We start from the raw sequence: 20,207 nt of genomic DNA on the forward strand, positions 1-20,207 counted from the left end.
ACCTGATCAACATGAAGCAATCCTGTGACCAAACAGATTCTTAATCACCTTTTAAACTGAGAATCATTCAGTAGTTTGATGTTGTTTTAACCAGATTGACATGATTTGACTCAATTTGTTTTATTCAAAATTAGATAGAAATAATTGAATTGTATATTTTCACTGGGCTCGCATGCTAAAAGTAGGGATAACAGAAAGCACTATTAGATTGTAAACATACACAAAAACAGAAGTTGCTGGAAAAGCTCAGCAGGTCTAGCACCATATGTGAAGAGAAAGGAGGGCTAATGTTTTGGATCCAGTGACCCTTCCTCAGAACTGATGGTCACTCAGAAAGTGTTGGTTTATATGCAGAAAATAGGTTGGAAAGAGAGGGTAAAGAGTAAATGATAGGTAGGGATAAAGCCCAAAGAGAGAGAAGAGCAGTTGGACAGACAAAGGAGTGGATAACATTCTGGCTGGGAGGGTGAATAGCTGTTAATGAAGACTGTCAGTGACTAACAATACAGAGTATATAATGGCATGTTGTTTGGGGATCGGGGCTAGAACATGGGAGATTTCAGGCCCGAAATTTATTGAACTCAATATTGAGTCCAGAGGGCTGCAGGGTCCCCATGTGGGAAATGAGATGCTGTTCTTCTAACTTGTGCTGAGATTCACTGGAATGCTACAGCAAGCCTGAGACAGAGATGTTGGCCAGGAAACAGGGTGGGGTATTAAAGTGGTATGCAACAGGAAGCTCAGTGTTATTTTTGCAGGCAGATGTAGATGTTCTATAAAGTGGTCAGCCAGTCTAAGCTTTGTTTCCCCAATATAGAGGAGACCACATTGGGAGCAGTGAAAGTATACATAGAAACAAAAGAACATTACAGCACAGTACAGGCCCTTCAGCCCTCAATTGGGCCGACCTGTGATACAAATCTGAAGCCCATCTAACCTACACTATTCTGATCTCATCCATATATTTATTAAATGACCATTTAAATGCCGTTAAAGTTGGTGAGTCTACTACTGCTGCAGGCAGTGCATTCCACGCCCCGACTACTCTGAGAAAAAAAACTATCTCTGACATCTGTCCTATATCTATCATCGCTAATTCAAAGCTACATTCCCTCATGCTAGCCATCACTATCGGAGAAAAAAGGTCTCACTGTCCTCCCTATCTAACCTTCTGATTTGTTTGTATATCTTAAAGTGTTATAAGTCGCCTCTCAACCTACTTCTCTAATGAAAACAGCCTCAAGTCCGTCAGCCTTTCTTCATAAGACTTTCCCTCCAGACCTGGCATCACCCTGGTAAATCTCCTCTGAACTCTTTCCAAAGCCTCCACATCCTTCCCATAATGCGGTGACCAAGACTGTACACAATACTCCATGTGCGGCCACACCAGAGTTTTGTACAGCTGCAGCATGACCTTGTGGCTCCGAAACTCAATCCCTCTACCAATAAAAGATAACACACCGTATGTTTTCTTAACAATCCTATCAACCTGGGTGGCAACTTCCGGGGATCTATGAACATGGACACTGAGGTCTCTCTGCTCATCTACTTTACCAAGAATCATACCATTAGCCCAGTACTCTGTATTCCTGTTGCTTCTACCAAAGTGAAATCAGCTCACATGTTTCTGCATTAAACTACATTTGCCACCTCTCAGTCCAGCTCTGCAGCTTATCTATGTCCCTATGGGTGGCACAGTGTTCAGCACTACTGCCTCACAGTGTCAGAGATCTGAGTTCAATTCCCACCTCAGGCAACTGTCTGTGTGGAGTTTGCACATTCTGCCAGTGTCTGCGAGGATTTCCTTCGGGTGCTCCGGTTTCTTCCCACAGTCCAAAAATGTGCGGGTCAGGTGAATTGGCCATGCTAAATTGCTGGAAGTGTAAGGTGAAGAGGTAAATGTAGGGGAATGGGTCTGGGTGGGTTGCTCTTCGGAGGGTCGGTGTGGACTTGTTGGGCCGAAGGGCCTGTTTCCACATTGTAAGTAAATGCAATCTAATCTAATCTCTGTATCCTGCAACATCCTTTGGCACTATCCACAACTCCACCAACCTTCGGGTCATCCGCACATTTATTAACCCACCCTCCTATGCCCTCAGCCAGGTCATTTATAAAAATGACAAACAGCAGTGGACCCGAAACAGATCCTTGTGGTACTCCACTAGTAACTGAACCCCATGATGAACATTTCCCATCAACCACCACCCTCTGTCTTCTTTCAGCTAGCCAATTTCTGATCCAATTCGCTAAATCGCCCTCATTCCCATGTCTCAGTATTTTGTGCAATAGCCTACCGTGGGGAACCTTATTAAACCCCTTACTGAGATCCACATACACCACATCAACCACTTTACCCTCATCCACCTGTTTGGCCACTGTTACAAAGAAGGTTGTACATGTGGCTACAGGGAAGGTGCAGGAGGGAGAGATTTGGATATTTGGATAATTGGAGCTCATTCTGGAGTAGGTGGGACCTCTGCAAATAGGATGGTCTTACCTGAACCAGTGGGGTACCAATATCCTGGGGGAGAAATTTGCTAATGTTTTTTTTTTGGGGGGGGGTTAAACTAATTCAGCAGGGGGATGGGAACCTGATTTGTAGCTCCAGTGTACAGGAGGTTGAGAGGGGTGAGGTCTGATATAAGGTTGAAGGTCGCAAGAGGGCACCGGCAGGCAGGAAGGTAGGTTTGAAGTGTGTCTACTTCAACGCCAGGAGCATCCGGAATAAGGTGGGTGAACTTCAGCATGGATTGGTACCTGGGACTTCGATGTTGCTCATTTCAGAGACATGGATAGAGCAGGGACAGGAATGGTTATTGCAGGTTCCAGAAGTTAGATGTTTCAGTGAGAACAGGGAAGATGGTAAAAGAGGGGGAGGTGTGGCATTGTTAGTCAAGGACAGTATTAGGATAGCAGAAAGGACATTTGGAGACTTGTCCACTGAGGTAGTATGGGCTGAGGTTGGAAAGAGGAAAGGAGAGGTTACCCTGTTGGGAGTTTTCTTTAGGATTCCAAATAGTTCCAGAAATGTAAAGGAAAGGATAGCAAATATGATTCTGGCCAAGAGCGAAAGTGACAAGATAATTGTTATGGAGGTGTTTAACTTTGTAATATTGACTGGAAATACTATAGTTCAAGTACTTTAGATGGATCAGTTTTTGTCCAATGTGTGCAGGAGTATGTAGTATGTAGTATGATATAGTATGTAGACAGGCGAACAAGGGGCAAGGCCATATTAGATATGTACTGGGTAATGAACCCAGCCAGGTGTTAGATTTGGAGGTAGGTGGGTACTTGATAGTGATCACAATTCAGTTATGTTTACTTTAGCAACGGAAAGGGATAGGTATATACTGTAGGGCAAGAGTTATAGCTTGTAGGAAAGGCAATTATGATGCAATTAGGCAAAATTTAAGATGCATAAAATGAGGAAGAAAATTGCAGGGGATGTGCACAATTGAAATAGGGAGCTTATTCAAGGAACAGCTACTGTGAGTCCTTGATAAGTATGTACTTGTCAGGCAGGGAGGAAGTGGTTGAGTGAGGTAGCCAGAGTTTACTAAGGAAGTTGAATCTCTTGTCAAGAGGAAGAAGTGGCTTATTTTAGGATGAGTGCTCAGTTTGGGCACTTAAGAGTTACAAGTTAGCCAGGAAAGACTTAAAGAGAGAGATAAGAAGAGCCAGGAAGGACATGAGAACTCATTGACAGATAGGATCAAGGAATGCAGTACGCTAGATTGTGAGAAGTGCAGATAAAGTGCTGCTTCACCTGGAAGGTACGTTTGAGCCCTTGAATTTTGAGGAGGGGTAGCTAAATGGTCAGGTGTTGCACCTTCAGCAGTTGCAGTGGAAGACCCCTTGGGGGAAGTGAAAGGAGAGTGGACCAGGGTGACCTGGAGGAAATGGTTCCTGTGGAAGATGGACAAGAGAGGGGAGGGGAATGTGTCTGGTGGCAGTATTTCATTGGAGGTGGTGGAAATGGTGGCTGATGTAAGGACAAGGAGAACCCTAATGCTGTTGCAGGAGGGAACAAAGGGGGTGAGGGCAGCAGTGAGGGAAATGGGTTGGACCTGGTTGAGCCCCTGTCAACAACGGTGCTGGGGAATCCTCGGTTGAGGAAGAAGGTGGACATTTTGAAGGCTCCCTTGTCAAATTTGGCCTCATTGGAACATATACATTGGAGATAGAGGAACAAGGAGAATGGAATGGAATCTTTACAGGAAACAGGGTGTGAGGGTGTACAGCCCAGGTATCTACAGGAGTCAGTGGGTTTATCATCGATATTAGTGGCCAATCTATCCCAGTAATGTAAACAGAGATGTCGAGGAAAGGAAGGGATTAGTCAGAAATGGACCAGGTGAAAGTGAGGGCAGGGTGGAAATTGAAAGTGAAGTCAATGAATTTTTCCATTTCTGGATGAGAAAGGGATGTATTGGCAAAAGAGGTGTGGGTGGTGGGCCAGAATAGGACTGGAATAATTAATGATCCACATACACCACAGAGAGAGAGAGACAGAACTGCTATTATTAAAGGGATGGACAATGAATACTTTCCTATTCAGAAATTCTCACGTCCTGAGAATAAATCAAAAGGAACATAATAAACTGAGTCAACAACTCGCAGTGTTAACAGGCACCAAGAATCCTACATGCCAGTAGGTTGGTTACTGTCTGCCTTTGTAAATTCTGGGTTTTTCAGTCGATTTTCTGCTTTCTACAATAGATTTGCTCTGCCCCAGAGACTGTGGAGGCCCAGTCTCTGGATACTTTCAAGAAAGAGTTGGATTGAGCTCTTAAGGATAGTGGAATCAAGGGTTATGGGGATAAGGCAGGAACAGGATACTGATAGAGGATGATCAGCCATGATCATAATGAATGGTGGTGCTGTCTCAAAGGGCAGAATGGCCTACTCCTGCACCTATTGTCTATTGTCTATTGATTTCTGATTGTTCATTAGAAGTGTTTGCTTGCGCTTGGCTTGGCTATGGAACAATTTCACTGCAATGATGGCAGTCTGGTAGGTGCACATATGGGCCAGCAATGCAAGGGAAGGCAGTGAGGCAGGAGGGAGTTGGAGCTTTTGGATAAAGGAGAAGGGTGAGGGCATAATGCAGGAGGCAGGTCTTCAGGAGCACTTCATGGGGGAGCTCGGCAGATTACATTCCTGTGTAACCATAGTTACACTCAGCCAGCCCTTCTGAGGCTGTATGTCCAAACTAAGGGCAGGAGCGATGTGACAATTAACCAGTCAGCCAAGATGGCAGCTCTCTGAGCTTCCAAGGCAGCAGTGGGCAGTGAGGTGCTGTCACTAAAACCTCAGCAAAATGCATCTGTAAATCTATCCCAACTGTAGCCCTATTGCTTATTTTAGGATAATTGTTTGGTTTATTAGGCTGCAGGTGGACAAACATTCACATTTCTGAAGATGAAACATACCAGGCTTGAAATGTTAACTCTGTTGCCCAGAATGACAGAAATATTACAGTTTTGAAGGTGGCCATTCAGCCCCATAGCCTGCACTGGTTCTATTATCTGATATCAATCTCCCGCCTTTTAGCATTTTCCTGCACAAAACTACTCTCTAATAAAAACTGATATCCTCTTGAATGCCTCGGTTGAACCTGGTTCCATTATATTTGACACCCTAACTACCCACATTACCCTAGCCTCAATTGATATAATTTTAAATCATAGAATCCCTACAGTGGGAAACAGACTATTTGGCTCAACAAGTCCACACAAACGCACCAACCCTCTGGAGAGTAACCCTTCCCCCCCTAACCTATCACTCTACATTTATCCTTGTCTAATGCACTTAACCTATATTACGGACAACTTAGTATGGTCAATCCACCTAACCTGCACATGTTTGGATGTGGGAGAAAACTGGAGGAAACTCATGTAGACACAGGGAAAATGTTCAAACTCCACACAGACCAAGGCTGGAATCGAACCAGGTCCCTGGCACTGTGAAGCAGTAGTGCTAGCCACTGTGCCATCACACTTATTCCCTTTTATTCTTGTTTCTTGTACAAGCAGAAGCAGTTCATCCTCTCTACACTGTTCAGCCTGTTCTCCTCTCAGCCATCCTCTCTCCCCACAGATACTGAATGACCTGCTGAGCTTTCCCAGTATTCTCCATGTTTATTTCAGATTTTAAGCATTTGCAGTAATTTGCTTTTAGTCAAGCATCCAAGCTTGTTATTCATTTAACTAGATATGATTGAACAGTTTTCAGGATGTAGTTTTAGTGCTACATGGCAGTATCAACATTTAGAATATTTCTCTGAACAATTACCAGTGACATGACAGATAGAAATCTACTCTGTGTTCTCCAACAGAATTTTTAAAAAGTTGGACTGGTAGAAAAAAGAATCCCACTGATAAATTCTGTCAAAGTAAATGTCAATAGTCATAGATAAACATCAGAATCACTTAGTCAGGAGCCCCTTGATATTTGTGGAGTAATTTCTATATTGAATGTTTCAAATATTGAATTTTTTTCAATTGATTTCAAGGATTTGAATTATTGAAACTCAAATATAATTTGGTTCATTTGAACAGTGATTACTCGTAAGCAGTTACATTTGGAGGAATCAGAATTCACAATGATAGGTCAATTGCAGAGAGTCTATGGAATACAGAGTTACAGCATTATCATTTCACTTTCAAAGTCCAGTCTGGCTTGAGTCTGTGCTGTCATGGTGAAAGCATTCATCTTCCTGCCAGATCATTGAAGAGGTGAACTTATTTACCTTTAATAATGCCAGAACTTGGTTTTGAGGAAAACTTTGAAGTGTTTTTTATTGGATACCTTTACCCCATGCCAGAAGGAATTCTGACAATTGAAAAGAAACATGAACACGCACCTTTTACATTTCTGTCAAGCCATCATGATTTTGACTATTGATGAACTTCATATATTTATAAACATTCTCATAATAAATATCCGATAATTAATGTGTGTTTAACATCCTTAAAATATTAATGTTTTATAAAATAAGCATTTACATTCATCAATCTTACTTCAAAGACATTTAGAGCTGTCAATCAAATTGACAACTGACATACAATACACTTGGATATCTATAGTTTGTGAATTCAACCATGCAACTCAAATCCTGTAATGGCTTATGTCAACAGGCAGAGTGAAATAGCATGCACCTTTTAACAACGCTGACAGTTTATTTTTTTCTCATCTTGAAAAGATGGGAGATTTAAATAAATTGACAGCTTGACAGACCTCTTGACATATTGCTTTGACATTTCCAATAAACCTGACAGTTCCAGTGACTTTATCCACTTTGCACTCACCTTTATGTCTCCTTTTGTAATTCCAAATGCACTTTTGCTCTGCTTATAGACACCTCACTTCTCCCAAAAAACTTTCTGGGACTTTAGTCAAAAAGGTTGCCCAATCTCCCAAAGAACTCTGGTAGGTTTAGACTATCTCCTGAAAGTTCTAAAGTGCACCAGTCAGTTTTTGGACATCAGCCAGTGAAATGACACCTAACGAAAGGCAGCTGCAATTTACCATAGCTCCGTGGTTTTACGTTACCCACATATACAGCTTTGGAAATTGAAGAAAATACATGTGGATACTGGGGGTGTGCAATGAAACACAAAGCACTGGTGATGCACAAGCTGGTCAGTTAACAATTGAATGAGACTAAGACAGGCTTTTGTCCCAAACATAGCTTCTTCAAAAACCCTGCGTCAAACCAGAGTCTGAGCCAAATCGTAAATATTGTTAAAACCTGAAGCTCTTTATGCCTTTTTGAATCCTATGTTTTTAGCTATGTTTTTCGTACAGTAACACTTTGTCTATCGTGGTCTCACCACTGCTTTCTCAAGACAATCCACATTAGAACGTTGCTTTCCAACAGGTTCTCAGTTCTACATTAAAATTAATTTAACATCAATCTCAAATCAAATCAGTAACATGGATTGGAGTGAAGAAAGGAAACAATGCAATTTTGACAAATTATGTTTTATTCCCCCAAATGTCAATGATTTACGTTCTTTAAATTAAACATCGGTGGTCTTGAAAGTGAGTGGGATATTAGATACTCTGAGGAGAGGCATTCATAATAAAATTCCCACTTAAATCCCATTTTTCTCCATTAGTGCTGAGCTCCGTACCTCTAGTCAGGAATTCTGATCACAGCTCTTTCAGAAATGCAGAGCATTGCTGAAATGAAACCAGATCTCCCAAAGTCAAGTCAAACCATATTCCCTTCTGCAGCAGACCCTGTCTCACGATCAGGAATTTAAATATCTAGAAACACAGACTGACAGTGGGACAGCTTCTGTCAAGGAATAAGTATGTAAACAAAGTATAGGGTCAGGGTGCCTGTTAGGTATGGGTTAGGGTGTCAGCTGGGGAAGGTGTCAGCTAGGTATGGTGCTGGCTGGATAGAGTGCCAGATACGTACGGTGCCAGGTAGGAAGATACCAGATGGGTAGAATATCAGTTAAGTTGGGTGCCAGGTAAAGGCAGTGTCAGGTAAAGAGTGCACCAGATATGTTTTGGGCAGGTCAGGGATGATGGGTTGCAGAAGCCAATAGACAAGATGGTTGTCGAAGCTGGTGGACGAACAAGGAGTCAGGACCAGTGGCATAAGTTGTTGTTGGATCCCAAGGAAACAGGCTGGTAGCAGGGGATGTCTGGGGAGGAGAGGTGTGTGGGTCTCTGGTCAGGTGAGAGATGGCTGTTTGAGGTCAGTGTGGTGTAAGAGGTTTGGGAATGGTGTACTTGAGGGGTGATGGGTTATTATGAGGCATAGATAAGGTGAATAGCAAAGGTTTTTTTTTTCTCTGGTGTTGGTAAAAGGACAGATTTTAAGGTGAAAGGACAAAGAGTTAATAGGGGCCTTGGGTGTGCAACCTTTTCATGCAGAGGATGCTTCGCATGTGGAATGAACTGCCAGAGAAAGTGGGAGATGCAGGTGTAGTTACAACATTTAAAATACATGAGTAGGAAAGGGCTTGAGGGATATGGGCCAAATGCAGGCAAATGGGACTAGATTAGTTTGGGAAACCTGGTGGGCACGGACAAGTTGGACCGAAGGGTCTGCTCCTTGCTATATGACACTATGACTCTATTTGGGGTCAGCTGATTAATTGCCAGAAGTCAGAGTTGCTCATCGGAATCTTCAATCTCCCAGGTAGCTCCCATGGAGTCTGCTGTGTCTGGGATTCTGCGGTTCTACAATAACGATCTGGTTGTTGGGTAGTGAGCCTTGGTTTCTGTGCCAGCTCATCCTTCAGTGAACATGACAAAAACTGCTGGCAAAATTGGAAGATAAATGGCACAGCGGCACAGTGGTCAGCACTGCTGCCTCACAGCGCCAGAGACCTGGGTTCAATTCCTACCTCAGGTGACTGACTGAGTGGAGTTTGCACATTCTCCGCGTGTCTGCGTGGGTTTCCTCCCACAGTCTAAAAATGTGCAGGTTAGGTGAATTGCCCCCAGTGTTAGGTGAAGGGATAAATGTAGGGGAATGGGTCTGGGTGGGTTGTGCTTCGGCGGGTCAGTGTGGACTTGTTGGGCTGAAGGGCCTGTTTCCACACTGTAAGTAATCTAATCTAACAAGCAGACATACTGATCTATTGTAGGAGCAGTATTGTTTATAGATTATAAATACTGACTGCATATTAATCACTGACTCCTGTCCAGAATACAAAAAAAAATCACTCCCACAACTAAAACAGGCACCTGCCGTGAGATTGACACACAAATGATTTACTCTTGCGCACTAAGAAATGTCTTGATATCCAACCTGATTCATCACTGATTAGGAAATGCTCAAAATCTCATCAGGTCTTCCAAGTTTTCGGTAATTATAGTTTATTCCTGCTAGCCCCAACCTCAATGAATCACATGGCTGATGTTGGTGTTGATTCCCTGTCCTCAAATCTCCTTTTCCTGTCTCCTAATATTGGACATGTCAGTGACCACTTCTCTAATTGCCTGGCTGAGTTCCTCAAAATGCCTAAGACAAAATAGTTGAACCTGCTCATTAAAGGTATAAAAATAAGTACAACTCCTAATGTTATCGATGGCACTTGACATCCACAAAGTGACACTGAGACAGTCAGCTATGACATGTGTTGAGTGTGACCGATAGCGAGAGATGTATCATGTGGCACACACACATGCTGACTGAGAGACGGAATGTCTGCTCATGTCCTCCTCTTGAACGCTGAGACACTGAACAATCTGAGCTGTTAGCTTCACTGCTGCTGTCATCAACAGGTGCGTTTTTGAGGGCCAGTATTGGATCAGACACATTTCCCTTCACAAAAGACTTGACTACATCACCCAGCTTCTCCAGTTATCCAGAACAGATCAATGTATATCTGCTTCGTGTAAGTGGCAGCTGAGACTCTGTTACAAATGTTTTTAGAAATACCAAGGCTCTTTCACTGTACCTCCCTGAACATTTCATTCTCAGAGCCTGGTTTATAAAATATTTTACAAATAACTTGTTTTCAAGTTTACATCTGTTTACTAATATACATTTTAACATATTAGGTTTTAACAAACCGATTTTAAGATATTTCTCGGGGGGGGGGGGGTCATTGCTTGAATTTATGCAAATGAGAATTACTGTTTCTTTCAAAATATTTCCAACAAACTATCTCAGCACTTCAGTTGAACCACTTGGTTGTAATGCATGTCAGAACACAGTTAATTAAAAGATGTTGAAACAAGATATTGAAATAATTTACTTGCAAGCAGAAACTTGTATTTTATTTTCCCAAAGGCATTAAGAAAATGTGTTTATTTTTGGTTAAAATTTTCAGGTTGAAATCTAAAGCCATCTCCACTGCCAATTCGGCAAGTTGTAGCAACTAGGTCAAGAGGTGAGTAATTCCTCATCTTCAAATATATTTATAGTGATGAGTGGGAGGAACAGGTTGGCAAGGAATCAGTGCAGTCTTTCTGGGAAAGACCTTGTCCCTGTGCTTCATGAAGCACAATTGTAAATGGACCCTTCACCAATAAAGACCTGGTTAACGGTTACAGATCCTTCAAAAATAGGACTATGCTGTCACTGTCTGAGATCTTCATTGCCATGTTATTAGCATTAAAATTTACTCCTTCACCTAATTTTAAGGCTGGAAGTGAAGATAATTTCAACTTTCAAACTGAGGAGAGTTTGCTGTTCAGTGTCAACTATTTTTACCTTCCGGAAAAAGAAGGCTATCTAACCTTTAACCAGTAGAAATTCACAATGGATTTGTAAGAAACTTTACAGGGAGTTCCTGGCAATTTAGGTTAATGCTGACACCTGATGCCAATACAGGAATATGTGTATGAATGGGAAATTAAGTTATCAACATCTTCCTCTTGCTACTCGTAAAACATTCCTTCAAAGGTGTATTATGATTGCAAAATCTCAACCTGTCACTCTCCATCATCCAGTTTGGCCATGTATTCTGAATAAAATAATTCATGATCCACCTCTTCAACATCAAAGTGAACAGTTTATCCAGAAGTTCTGTTTCACTGACAGAGTGCTTTTCCTGTTGCTAAACTACAATATCAGTGTAACAGAATTAATAAAATAATAGACAAACTAGAATATCAGCAGAGTGTTATTCTTACCACAAGATCCTTTCCTGCCCATTTGCATTCATCTCTTCTGGTGGGTGTTGGAGGCCACACAATCTGAAACATCAGCCAAGAAATAAAACTGTTTTTATGCATAATTATGACACTTTTCAATTTAGTTCAAATGTCATTCAGTTGTTTATTGTCCAGCAATTCCACTGTTCCTCTGAATCCTAAACAGTTTTCTGAATATTCAGGTAACTATCAAAGTGAAACTTGAAAATGCAAAATATCCATTTACTCAGATGTGCAACTCAATTTTAACTGTAAGACAGGATCGAAACGAACTGTTAATGCTGGTCGGGTAGATTTGATTCTAAAGAACAGCATAAGAGTAAGGTTCTGGGCTTAAAGATTTTTGAACGTTATTAACTTCTTCCAACTGAATAGAGATGGAAATAAGGTTCTCTCTCTAGTGGTGCTTTGAGGATTGGCAAAATGGGGTTTGGAGAGTATACACAAGGATTTATAACATAGCGATATTTACATTGTATTTTGTAATTACAAATACTTAACATGTTTGGATCAAACTCTTTCTTCATTAAATAAACATGTGCTAAGCAGATTATAATAGAGTCAAATTTGTTGTCCAAAAATGACAGCAAGTTATTCTTGCAGTTAAGCAAAGGGAAACTGAAGGTGGGGAGTCCATGTTGAGGACTGAAATTGGTTGATATTTCTGTTATGTTTTATTTTACACTTAATGAAAGGAAAGAATCTGTAATTTTCTGAAAATTTCCTTTAGAGGGAACTTTGGTCATTTACTTTTGCCTTTTCTTCATCTTATAAACATTTAATGAACAGCATATGAAGGCTAATACACCATGAGGGGCTCTTACACTCACTGAAATACTGCAATTCAAAACTGCAAAGAATAAATCTCACAACAAATTGATTGTACTTTTTAAATTGTTAATGTGTTATACTTTATATTGTGACATCGGTAATCTATGATAAGTGCTTATTAATATTACTTTAATTATTGCAGAACTTGATTTTGAAGCATTAGTTTTGCAGTTGCCTCTTTCAACAGCACAAATATGAAGTTTGTGTTTTTCATATTAAACTCACATGGTTCATCTTTTTCATAAGTGCGCAAATAGTTCAGATGTATAACATCCATGACAGAATGCTAAAGTCTTTAATTTATGACCACTTTCTATAATTGTCTACATAATGCTTCGAAAGATGAATTATGAATTATTGATAATAATTCCCCAGATGTTTTCAGTGCACTGAATATGTCAACTTGGTCAAACAACTATTTATACTGACACTAGAAGAAATATTTATAACATATTAAATAACAAGGCAGGAAAATAATTGAGTCCATTAGCATTTGTTGAGGGAAAGGGAATAAATACTTGAAGGGAAGGGTAGTGAGCCCAAAACACACTTGAGTCATAGAGATATAGCACGGAAACACACCCTTTAGTCCAACTCGTCCATGCCGACCCTACATTGCTCAATTTAAATTCACTTTTCACAATCATTATAAAAACATAACTGTTTTGTTAAGATGCCAGATGGAGAAACTTGTTATATGTTTGTAACACAAATATCTCTATGATAAAACCCACAGCTCTATTATCTTAATCTTTAAATTGAAAATCCAAGTACCAGAACTTCAGAGTTGTTGAATTTATTTTACACAGAGTGAAACATGTAGACCCTTTTACAAATCAGCAACTCTCTTTATATAAATTACAAGGCTGTTTGACAGACAAATTCAATATGTGACCACAGAGACAATTCTTTGATGTTTATTTTGAATTGCTTGGTGTGCCAGGAATGTAAAGACATCTACGCCAATGGGTGGCCAATTGGGATCAGCTAAGTACCTTAAAAACATAGTTAAGTACAATTTTTTTCTCCTTTTCCTGTTACTGAGTCTGGAATTTTCTGATACATGTGTGGGCTGATTGACACTCAGAGCAAAGACCCATTTCAGCCACTTGTAAGAAGTTTGACTTCATCAAAACATGTAAGAGAATAATGGAACTTGTTTTCTTTTTCATTTTCCTCACAGATTTAAATGCAGCTTTGATAATACACAAGGTAGAGTTCATTCCAGTGTTGCAGCAGTATGTTCCAAATCCACTCTCACATGACAGTATTCTATTGCATCAAAGGAAAACTTCCACTCCTTAAGCAAACTATCTGTGCATCCATCCAATCTTTTATCACAATTTCTTTCACACAATAAGATGCAGATTAACCAACTAATCTAGTTCAGGCCCATACAAAGGGGGATCTTTCCAACAGAGGTTGTTTAAAGTTAAACTGAACTCCAAAGGTTAAGAATGTTAAAATTCTACACTCTTAGAACTTGTTTCATTCACTAGTGCAAGACTTTAAGAATGATTCAATATTGCATTATATTACTTTAACAGTCATCTTTTGTTTGAGAATTACTGCATTGGAAATAATAAACTAGTTTGATTTGCATGATAAAATTATTAAATGCTCTCAAACTCTATAATGTTTATTTGACCATGAACAGGAATAAACTATTTTAAGTTTGCAAATGTGTGTTCTCTCTCTTCAATTCAGTACTCATACATAATTATCGAGTGTATTTTACTATTCTCACAGGTATCTCTCAGTTAATAGAAAGGATGTGCAAATTCATAGCCCATCAGTTTCTATTGAGTGGAAGTGGTGAAAGAGAACTGTTCTTTTCTGTGAAGTCTGGTAGGACTGGCTTCACTCGAAGATCAGAAGCTAACAGGAATGTTTTGACAAGTGTGTATGTTTTTTATGATTAATAAATAATAACCTGTGCAATGCCAAAGTAATTCATGTTCTGAATGGACAAGGACAGTGACAATTGCTGCTATGGCAATTGCAGAATTACTGCAACTGCAGATGGAAAGCTCAAAAGTCTGTGTAAAATTGGAAGAATTTCTGGATCTAAGTTACTCCTGCAGTCTGCTGAGAAGGACGGGTGGCACAGTCAGGGTCAACCAAGGCAGAGGAGCTGTCGGTGGAAATTGTTCAGATTTCAAGTTCGTGCAAACCGGTAGCTCAGCGATCTCTGCTGTGTGTGCTCTAGGTGTGACTGGTCACACATGACTGACTGTGTTTCACTGGCTGTCTTTCAGAAGGGAATAAGAATGGTTGCAAAGAACTGATGGACAGCAACAAGTACAGACGAACTCGTTGGCAATGAGAAATTTAAATGAAAAGGGTTTGGGATCCTGAAGGAGAGAGAAGAATGTTCAGCACGTGCCCTGTTGAAAATTATTTCAACAAAAGTCAGCTAAAGCTAACATTTTTCACAAGTTTCTTTCTCCTGCCATTTGATTCCTCAAACCCCAGAGCAAAATATTCAAATGCTGTTTAAAAAATGTAGCCACCTTAACTTTAGCATCAGTTATCAATTAAAGTCACTGAAAATTAAGGCTTGTACTCTACTTTGAAGTATGAGACGTCTCTTCTGACTAAATGAAATGCTGCGTGTTTTCTAAGTCAACCACTCACTTCTTAACCACAAAGCTGTGGATTACTCTCTTATCATTGTATCTATCTCAAATCCACCTGCCCAGCTGAAATGTGTTTTCTCAGTTTACACTGGAGCCAGTCTGGGGTGAACTGTCTCCCAGAAGCAGTAAGTGTTTCATTTCAGGATCTTTAACAACCTGCTGCGGCTTGTTTCTGTTAAAGAATTTCCTGAAATCAAAATGTTCCACTTCAATAAAAGTCTGTTGGATGCTTGTAAAAACGTACTTTTTGGAACATTGTTATTAACAGCAAATACAGAAAGTCTACCAGACCCAATGAAAGTAATATATCAAACTGGAACAGTTGTGAACTCTTTAGCCTTTTGAGGCTGTTATAGAGTCATAGAGATGTACAGCATGGAAACAGTTGTGGATAGTGACGAAGGATGTAGTAGGCTGCAGAGAGACATAGATAGGATGAAGAGCTGGGCTGAGAGGTGGCAAATGGAGTTTAATGTGGACAAGTGTGAGGTGATACACTTTGGCCGGAGTAACCGGAATGAAAAGTACTGGACTAATGGTAAGATTCTTGGTCGTGCAGATGAACAGAGAGATCTCAATGTCCATGTACACAGATCCCTGAAAGTTGCCACCCAGATTGACAGGGTTGTTAAGAAGGCATACAGTGTTTTGGCCTTTATTAATAGAGGGATTGAGTTCCAGAACCAGGAGGTGATGCTGCAGCTGTACAAAGCTCTGGTACGGCCACACTTGGAGTATTGTGTACAGTTCTGGTCACCGCATTATAAGAAGGATGTGGAAGCTTTGGAAAGGGTGCAGAGAAGATTTACTAGGATGTTGCCTGGTATGGAAGGAAGGTCTTACGAGGAAAGGCTGAGGGCCTTGAGGCTGTTCTTTTTAGAGAGAAGAAGGTTGAGAGGTGATTTAATAGAGACATATAAGATAATCAGAGGGTTAGATAGGGTGGACAGGGAGAGCCTTTTTCCAAGTATGGTGACGGCAAAACAAGGGGACACAACTTTAAAGTGAGGGGAGATAGGTTTAAGACAGATGTCAGAGGTAGCTTCTTTACTTAGAGAGTAGTAAGGGTATGGAATGTTTTGCCTGCAATGGTCGTATATTCGCCAACTTTAAGTGCATTTAAGTCATCATTGGACAGGTAAATGGACGTACATGGAATAGTGTAGGTAGGATGGGCTTCAGATTAGTATGACAGGGCGGCGCAACATCGAGGGCCAAAGGGCCTGTACTGCGCTGTAATGTTCTATGTTCTATACTCTTGCTCACTCATTTCAACTTCTAAACCCTTGATACTGTATCCTCCCAGTTCTGAGAAAGGGTCACTCAACATAAAGTGTTAACTCTGATTTCTCTCCACAGATGCTGCCAGACCTGCTGAGGTTTTCCAGCTATTTCTGTTTTTGTTACTGTATGGTCCCATTTCACTTTGCATCATCTTTGGTACAAACCTGGATACACTTCCCTCAATCCCCTCACATAATCCACTTGTATAGTCTGGAAATAGTTGAGGCCCAAGTTCTGGTCCTTGCGGTATCCCACTAGTTACAGCTGACCAAACTGACCTTGTTCCATTTATTGCTGCTCTCCGTTAGTGTTCAGGCAGCTGCTGCTATTTACTGGGTCCAACCTCAATGTGGTTCCATGGTCACCACAGGAAGTGGCAGTGCTCCACCAGGTCCTACATCATTACCATCTGACCATGACAGAGGCAGATCCTGGCAGGCAGAATATAAGCAACTTCAGTTGATGTTAGGTCTCATTGACTAATTTTCCTCTAGTTCTGCTGTCATATTATTGAAGCTACAGCAGGAACCCCAGGGGTCTATTGTGTACAGCAGTGAAAAATAATAGGTCATTTAAATTTACAGCACACCAACATGTGACTGTTTTTATTTTATTGTGTCCTTATCAAGATGAATGAAATTTTGCTTTTGTTTCTTGCACGCAATGTCAGTATAAAGCATTTCCAGATCGGGTAAAGCACAGCTAGACATGAATTGAAGCATTTTCTAATCAATTCTAGCAACCTGCCTAAGACTTACCTTTACTGGGGAGGTTTACACAGGATGCATTTGCCCAATCAGAATTGGATGAAAGATCACTCTGCACAGGAGCCTCAAAACATCAGTCTCCACTCAGCATTGACCCAACATCCCTGAGTTAAAAAGCCACTCACCAAATCTGGTCCACCACTCTAACCCCCCATACCACATACATGAGCTCATGACCATAAATACAACACTGAGGTAGGCCATTCAATCCATTGAGCTTGCTCTGTCATTCAATAAGTTCATGGCTAATTTGTTTATGTACCAAATCCTACATTTCTGCCTGCCTCGATAACCTTTGAATCCCTTGTCTAACCGGAATCTACCTGTGCTTTCAAAATATTTAATGACTGCCTTCTGAGATGGACAGTTCCAAAAGATACACAACTCTCAGGAAAGAAAAATGACATCTCTGTCCTGAAAGGCTGACCTCTGCCTTGAAAGCAATATCTTGTCGTGTGGACTCACTCCTTTCCATGTTCAATTTGTCAAGACTGCCCAGGACCTTAAAGACTTCAATCAGGTCACCCTTACTCTTCTAAACTCCAGTGGACACAAGTCCAGCCTGCCCAGCCTTTCTTCATAGGACAGCCCACTTATTTCAGGAATCTCTCTAACAAACCTCCCCTGAACAGCCTCTGACATACTCATCTTTCCTTCAAGAAGGAGACCGAAGCCTCACACAGTGTTCAGGATGTGGTCTCACAATGCCCAGTATAACTGCAATATTACATCTTTTCTTTTATGTTCTATTCCTCACATAAGAAATGATAGCATCCCATTAATTTTCTTGAATATGTACTGTACCTGCAAATTAACATTTTCTGACTCATGTACTTGAACAATTAGAATCATTTGCACCTGAGAATTCTGCAGTTATTCTGCATTTAAGTAATACATTCCTTTGCATTCTTCCTGCCAATGATACATTTTCCCACATTATACTTCACTTGCCAGACTTTTGTTCACGTACTCATCTATCTGTATCCACACGCAAATTCCTTGTGTCTTCTTCATTATACATTTTTCTGCTTATCCTAGTGTTGTCTATGAATTTAATCATCTTAACGTCACTCCCCTCAATTAAGTCACTGACACAAATTGACACAGAACCTTCTAGAACTCCACCCTTCACCTCCTGCTGAAGATATAGAACCATTTATACACACTCTGTTTTGGTGGGTCAGCTAAATGTCTATCCATGGTAATACCCCCTATCCCATGAGCTTATTTTCTCCAATAATCATTGATATGGCACCTTATCAAATGCCTTCAAGGAATCAAAGTACCGAATATCTACAGACTCCTCTTCACCCACTTCATGTTACTCATCCAAAGAATTTCAATAAATTGGTGAACAATGATTTATCTTCAATAAAATCACACTGACTCTACCTAATCACCTTGAGTGTTTTCAAATTTCATAGCTATAATCTCATTAATGATCAATTCCAATGCCTTCCCCATGGTAAACATGAAGATAACTGACCAATGGTTCCCTGTTTTCTATCTCGCTCCCCTCTGGAACAAAAGGCTTTATTTGCTACTTTAAAATCATTCCTCATTCAAGGAATTCAATTCACAGTCCATCTATCGGAGGGTTTCCTAATTGAATTGTTTAAAACATTTTTCTCTGTTTTCTTGAGCAGACTTTTAAAATAAATCAATGAAAACATCCAATCAAAAGAAGACAAAGGCTTTTCAGGTAAATGCTTTTCAACAATTGCACATTGTTTCCACAAACTGTTTAGTTTAAAAAACAATGATTTCACCATGGAAGCTTGTATTAAATACAGCTCAAGGAAAAAAAGTTTGAAGTCCTTGCACATATCTTATGGCTAATGCCTCCATAATTAGAAGGAACAGAAATATGGAAACAAGCTGTCAATAAATCCTCCAGCAAATAGCATTGGAATACCAAATATCCAAACTGCTGCCCAAATGGAAAAAAAACATGTAAGTGGAAACTGGGTGTGGGAGGGAGGGATTTAGATTAGGAAAGGTATCGTAGGTTTTGATTTGGCTTTTAAAGGAGGTGTTTAGGGATTACATTCCAAAGAGTTGAGCCAAAGCATCTGTCTGCTCCTCCAGCAATGACATGTCAAAGGAGAGCAGAGAAACAGGCAAAGACAAAAATCAGAGAACTGCCAGATGGGGCTAAAAGGCCGGAAGAGACTGTAGAGATAGGGCGACTATGAAGGGAAAGGCAAGGAGCTTAGGTGATAGAGGGCCAATTCCATCAGCGAGGGTGATGAAGGAAGTGGTACTTACTGTGGAATTAATGCTGAGCAGCTACATATTGAATAAAATGGAATTCAGACACATGGATAAGGGAGGGCCAGCCAGGTCAAGGGTCAGTCAGAGCAATTAGATTTGGGTAACTCATGCTGGGTTTACCATAAATGCCCACAAACAATTCAAAATAAAAATGGTCAAAGTAATCTGTAGCTTTAGGGTTAAAAAGCAGCTTAGAGTTGAACAGAATGCCAAGGTTTCATACAGTCAAAATCAAAGAGAATTTACAGGGAGTAGAATGGAATCAGCAAAATTTGCAGCAGTAGCAGAAAGAATTGTTCCATATTTGCACTGGCTAAATCACCAGGAGCTGAGAGTCCTCCGTGATTTAACAGGCAGTCTGATCAAACATCACTTCATGATAGAATGAAAGAATTAATGAAACTGCATCATCTAAAGATCTGTGAAATTTGACCCTGGGTCATCAGATGACACTGCCAAAGGACAACATATAAGATAGGGGAGGACTTCAAGGACCAAACTTCAACAACTCTGGAGATATCTGTGTGGGAGTAGCAAGGAAACACTTGGTGAAGATGTACAAACTGCCTTCAGACAATGGCAAGGGACATACAAGGGCAGTCTAATGAAACTGGACAGTGGCTGAAAGACAGCATTGAGGTGATGCTGATTGATGAAAGATGCTGGAATAAGATTGTTACGTGAATGAGTGTGCACCATTTTTCCATTCTATCAATTTTGGCAGTTAAAAAAAACTCTAGAATTACTGACTGGCAGCAGAATAAAATAAATCATTCTG

At 40.5% G+C, this 20,207-nt stretch overlaps 1 protein-coding gene across 2 annotated transcripts in view; it reads right to left on the bottom strand.

The window, feature by feature from the left end:
- The window catches only part of sema3ab (sema domain, immunoglobulin domain (Ig), short basic domain, secreted, (semaphorin) 3Ab), a 256,069-nt gene that overhangs the window by 136,278 nt on the left and 99,584 nt on the right, over positions 1–20,207 (bottom strand). For both annotated transcript variants that reach the window (XM_060842583.1, XM_060842582.1), the window contains exon 3: positions 11,614–11,676. In XM_060842583.1, coding sequence (XP_060698566.1) covers positions 11,614–11,676 — 63 coding nt within the window. The remainder of the gene's footprint in view (positions 1–11,613; positions 11,677–20,207) is intronic.

The sequence above is a fragment of the Hemiscyllium ocellatum genome, chromosome 23, assembly GCF_020745735.1.
Source record: "Hemiscyllium ocellatum isolate sHemOce1 chromosome 23, sHemOce1.pat.X.cur, whole genome shotgun sequence".
In the NCBI taxonomy this organism is placed as follows: domain Eukaryota; kingdom Metazoa; phylum Chordata; class Chondrichthyes; order Orectolobiformes; family Hemiscylliidae; genus Hemiscyllium; species Hemiscyllium ocellatum.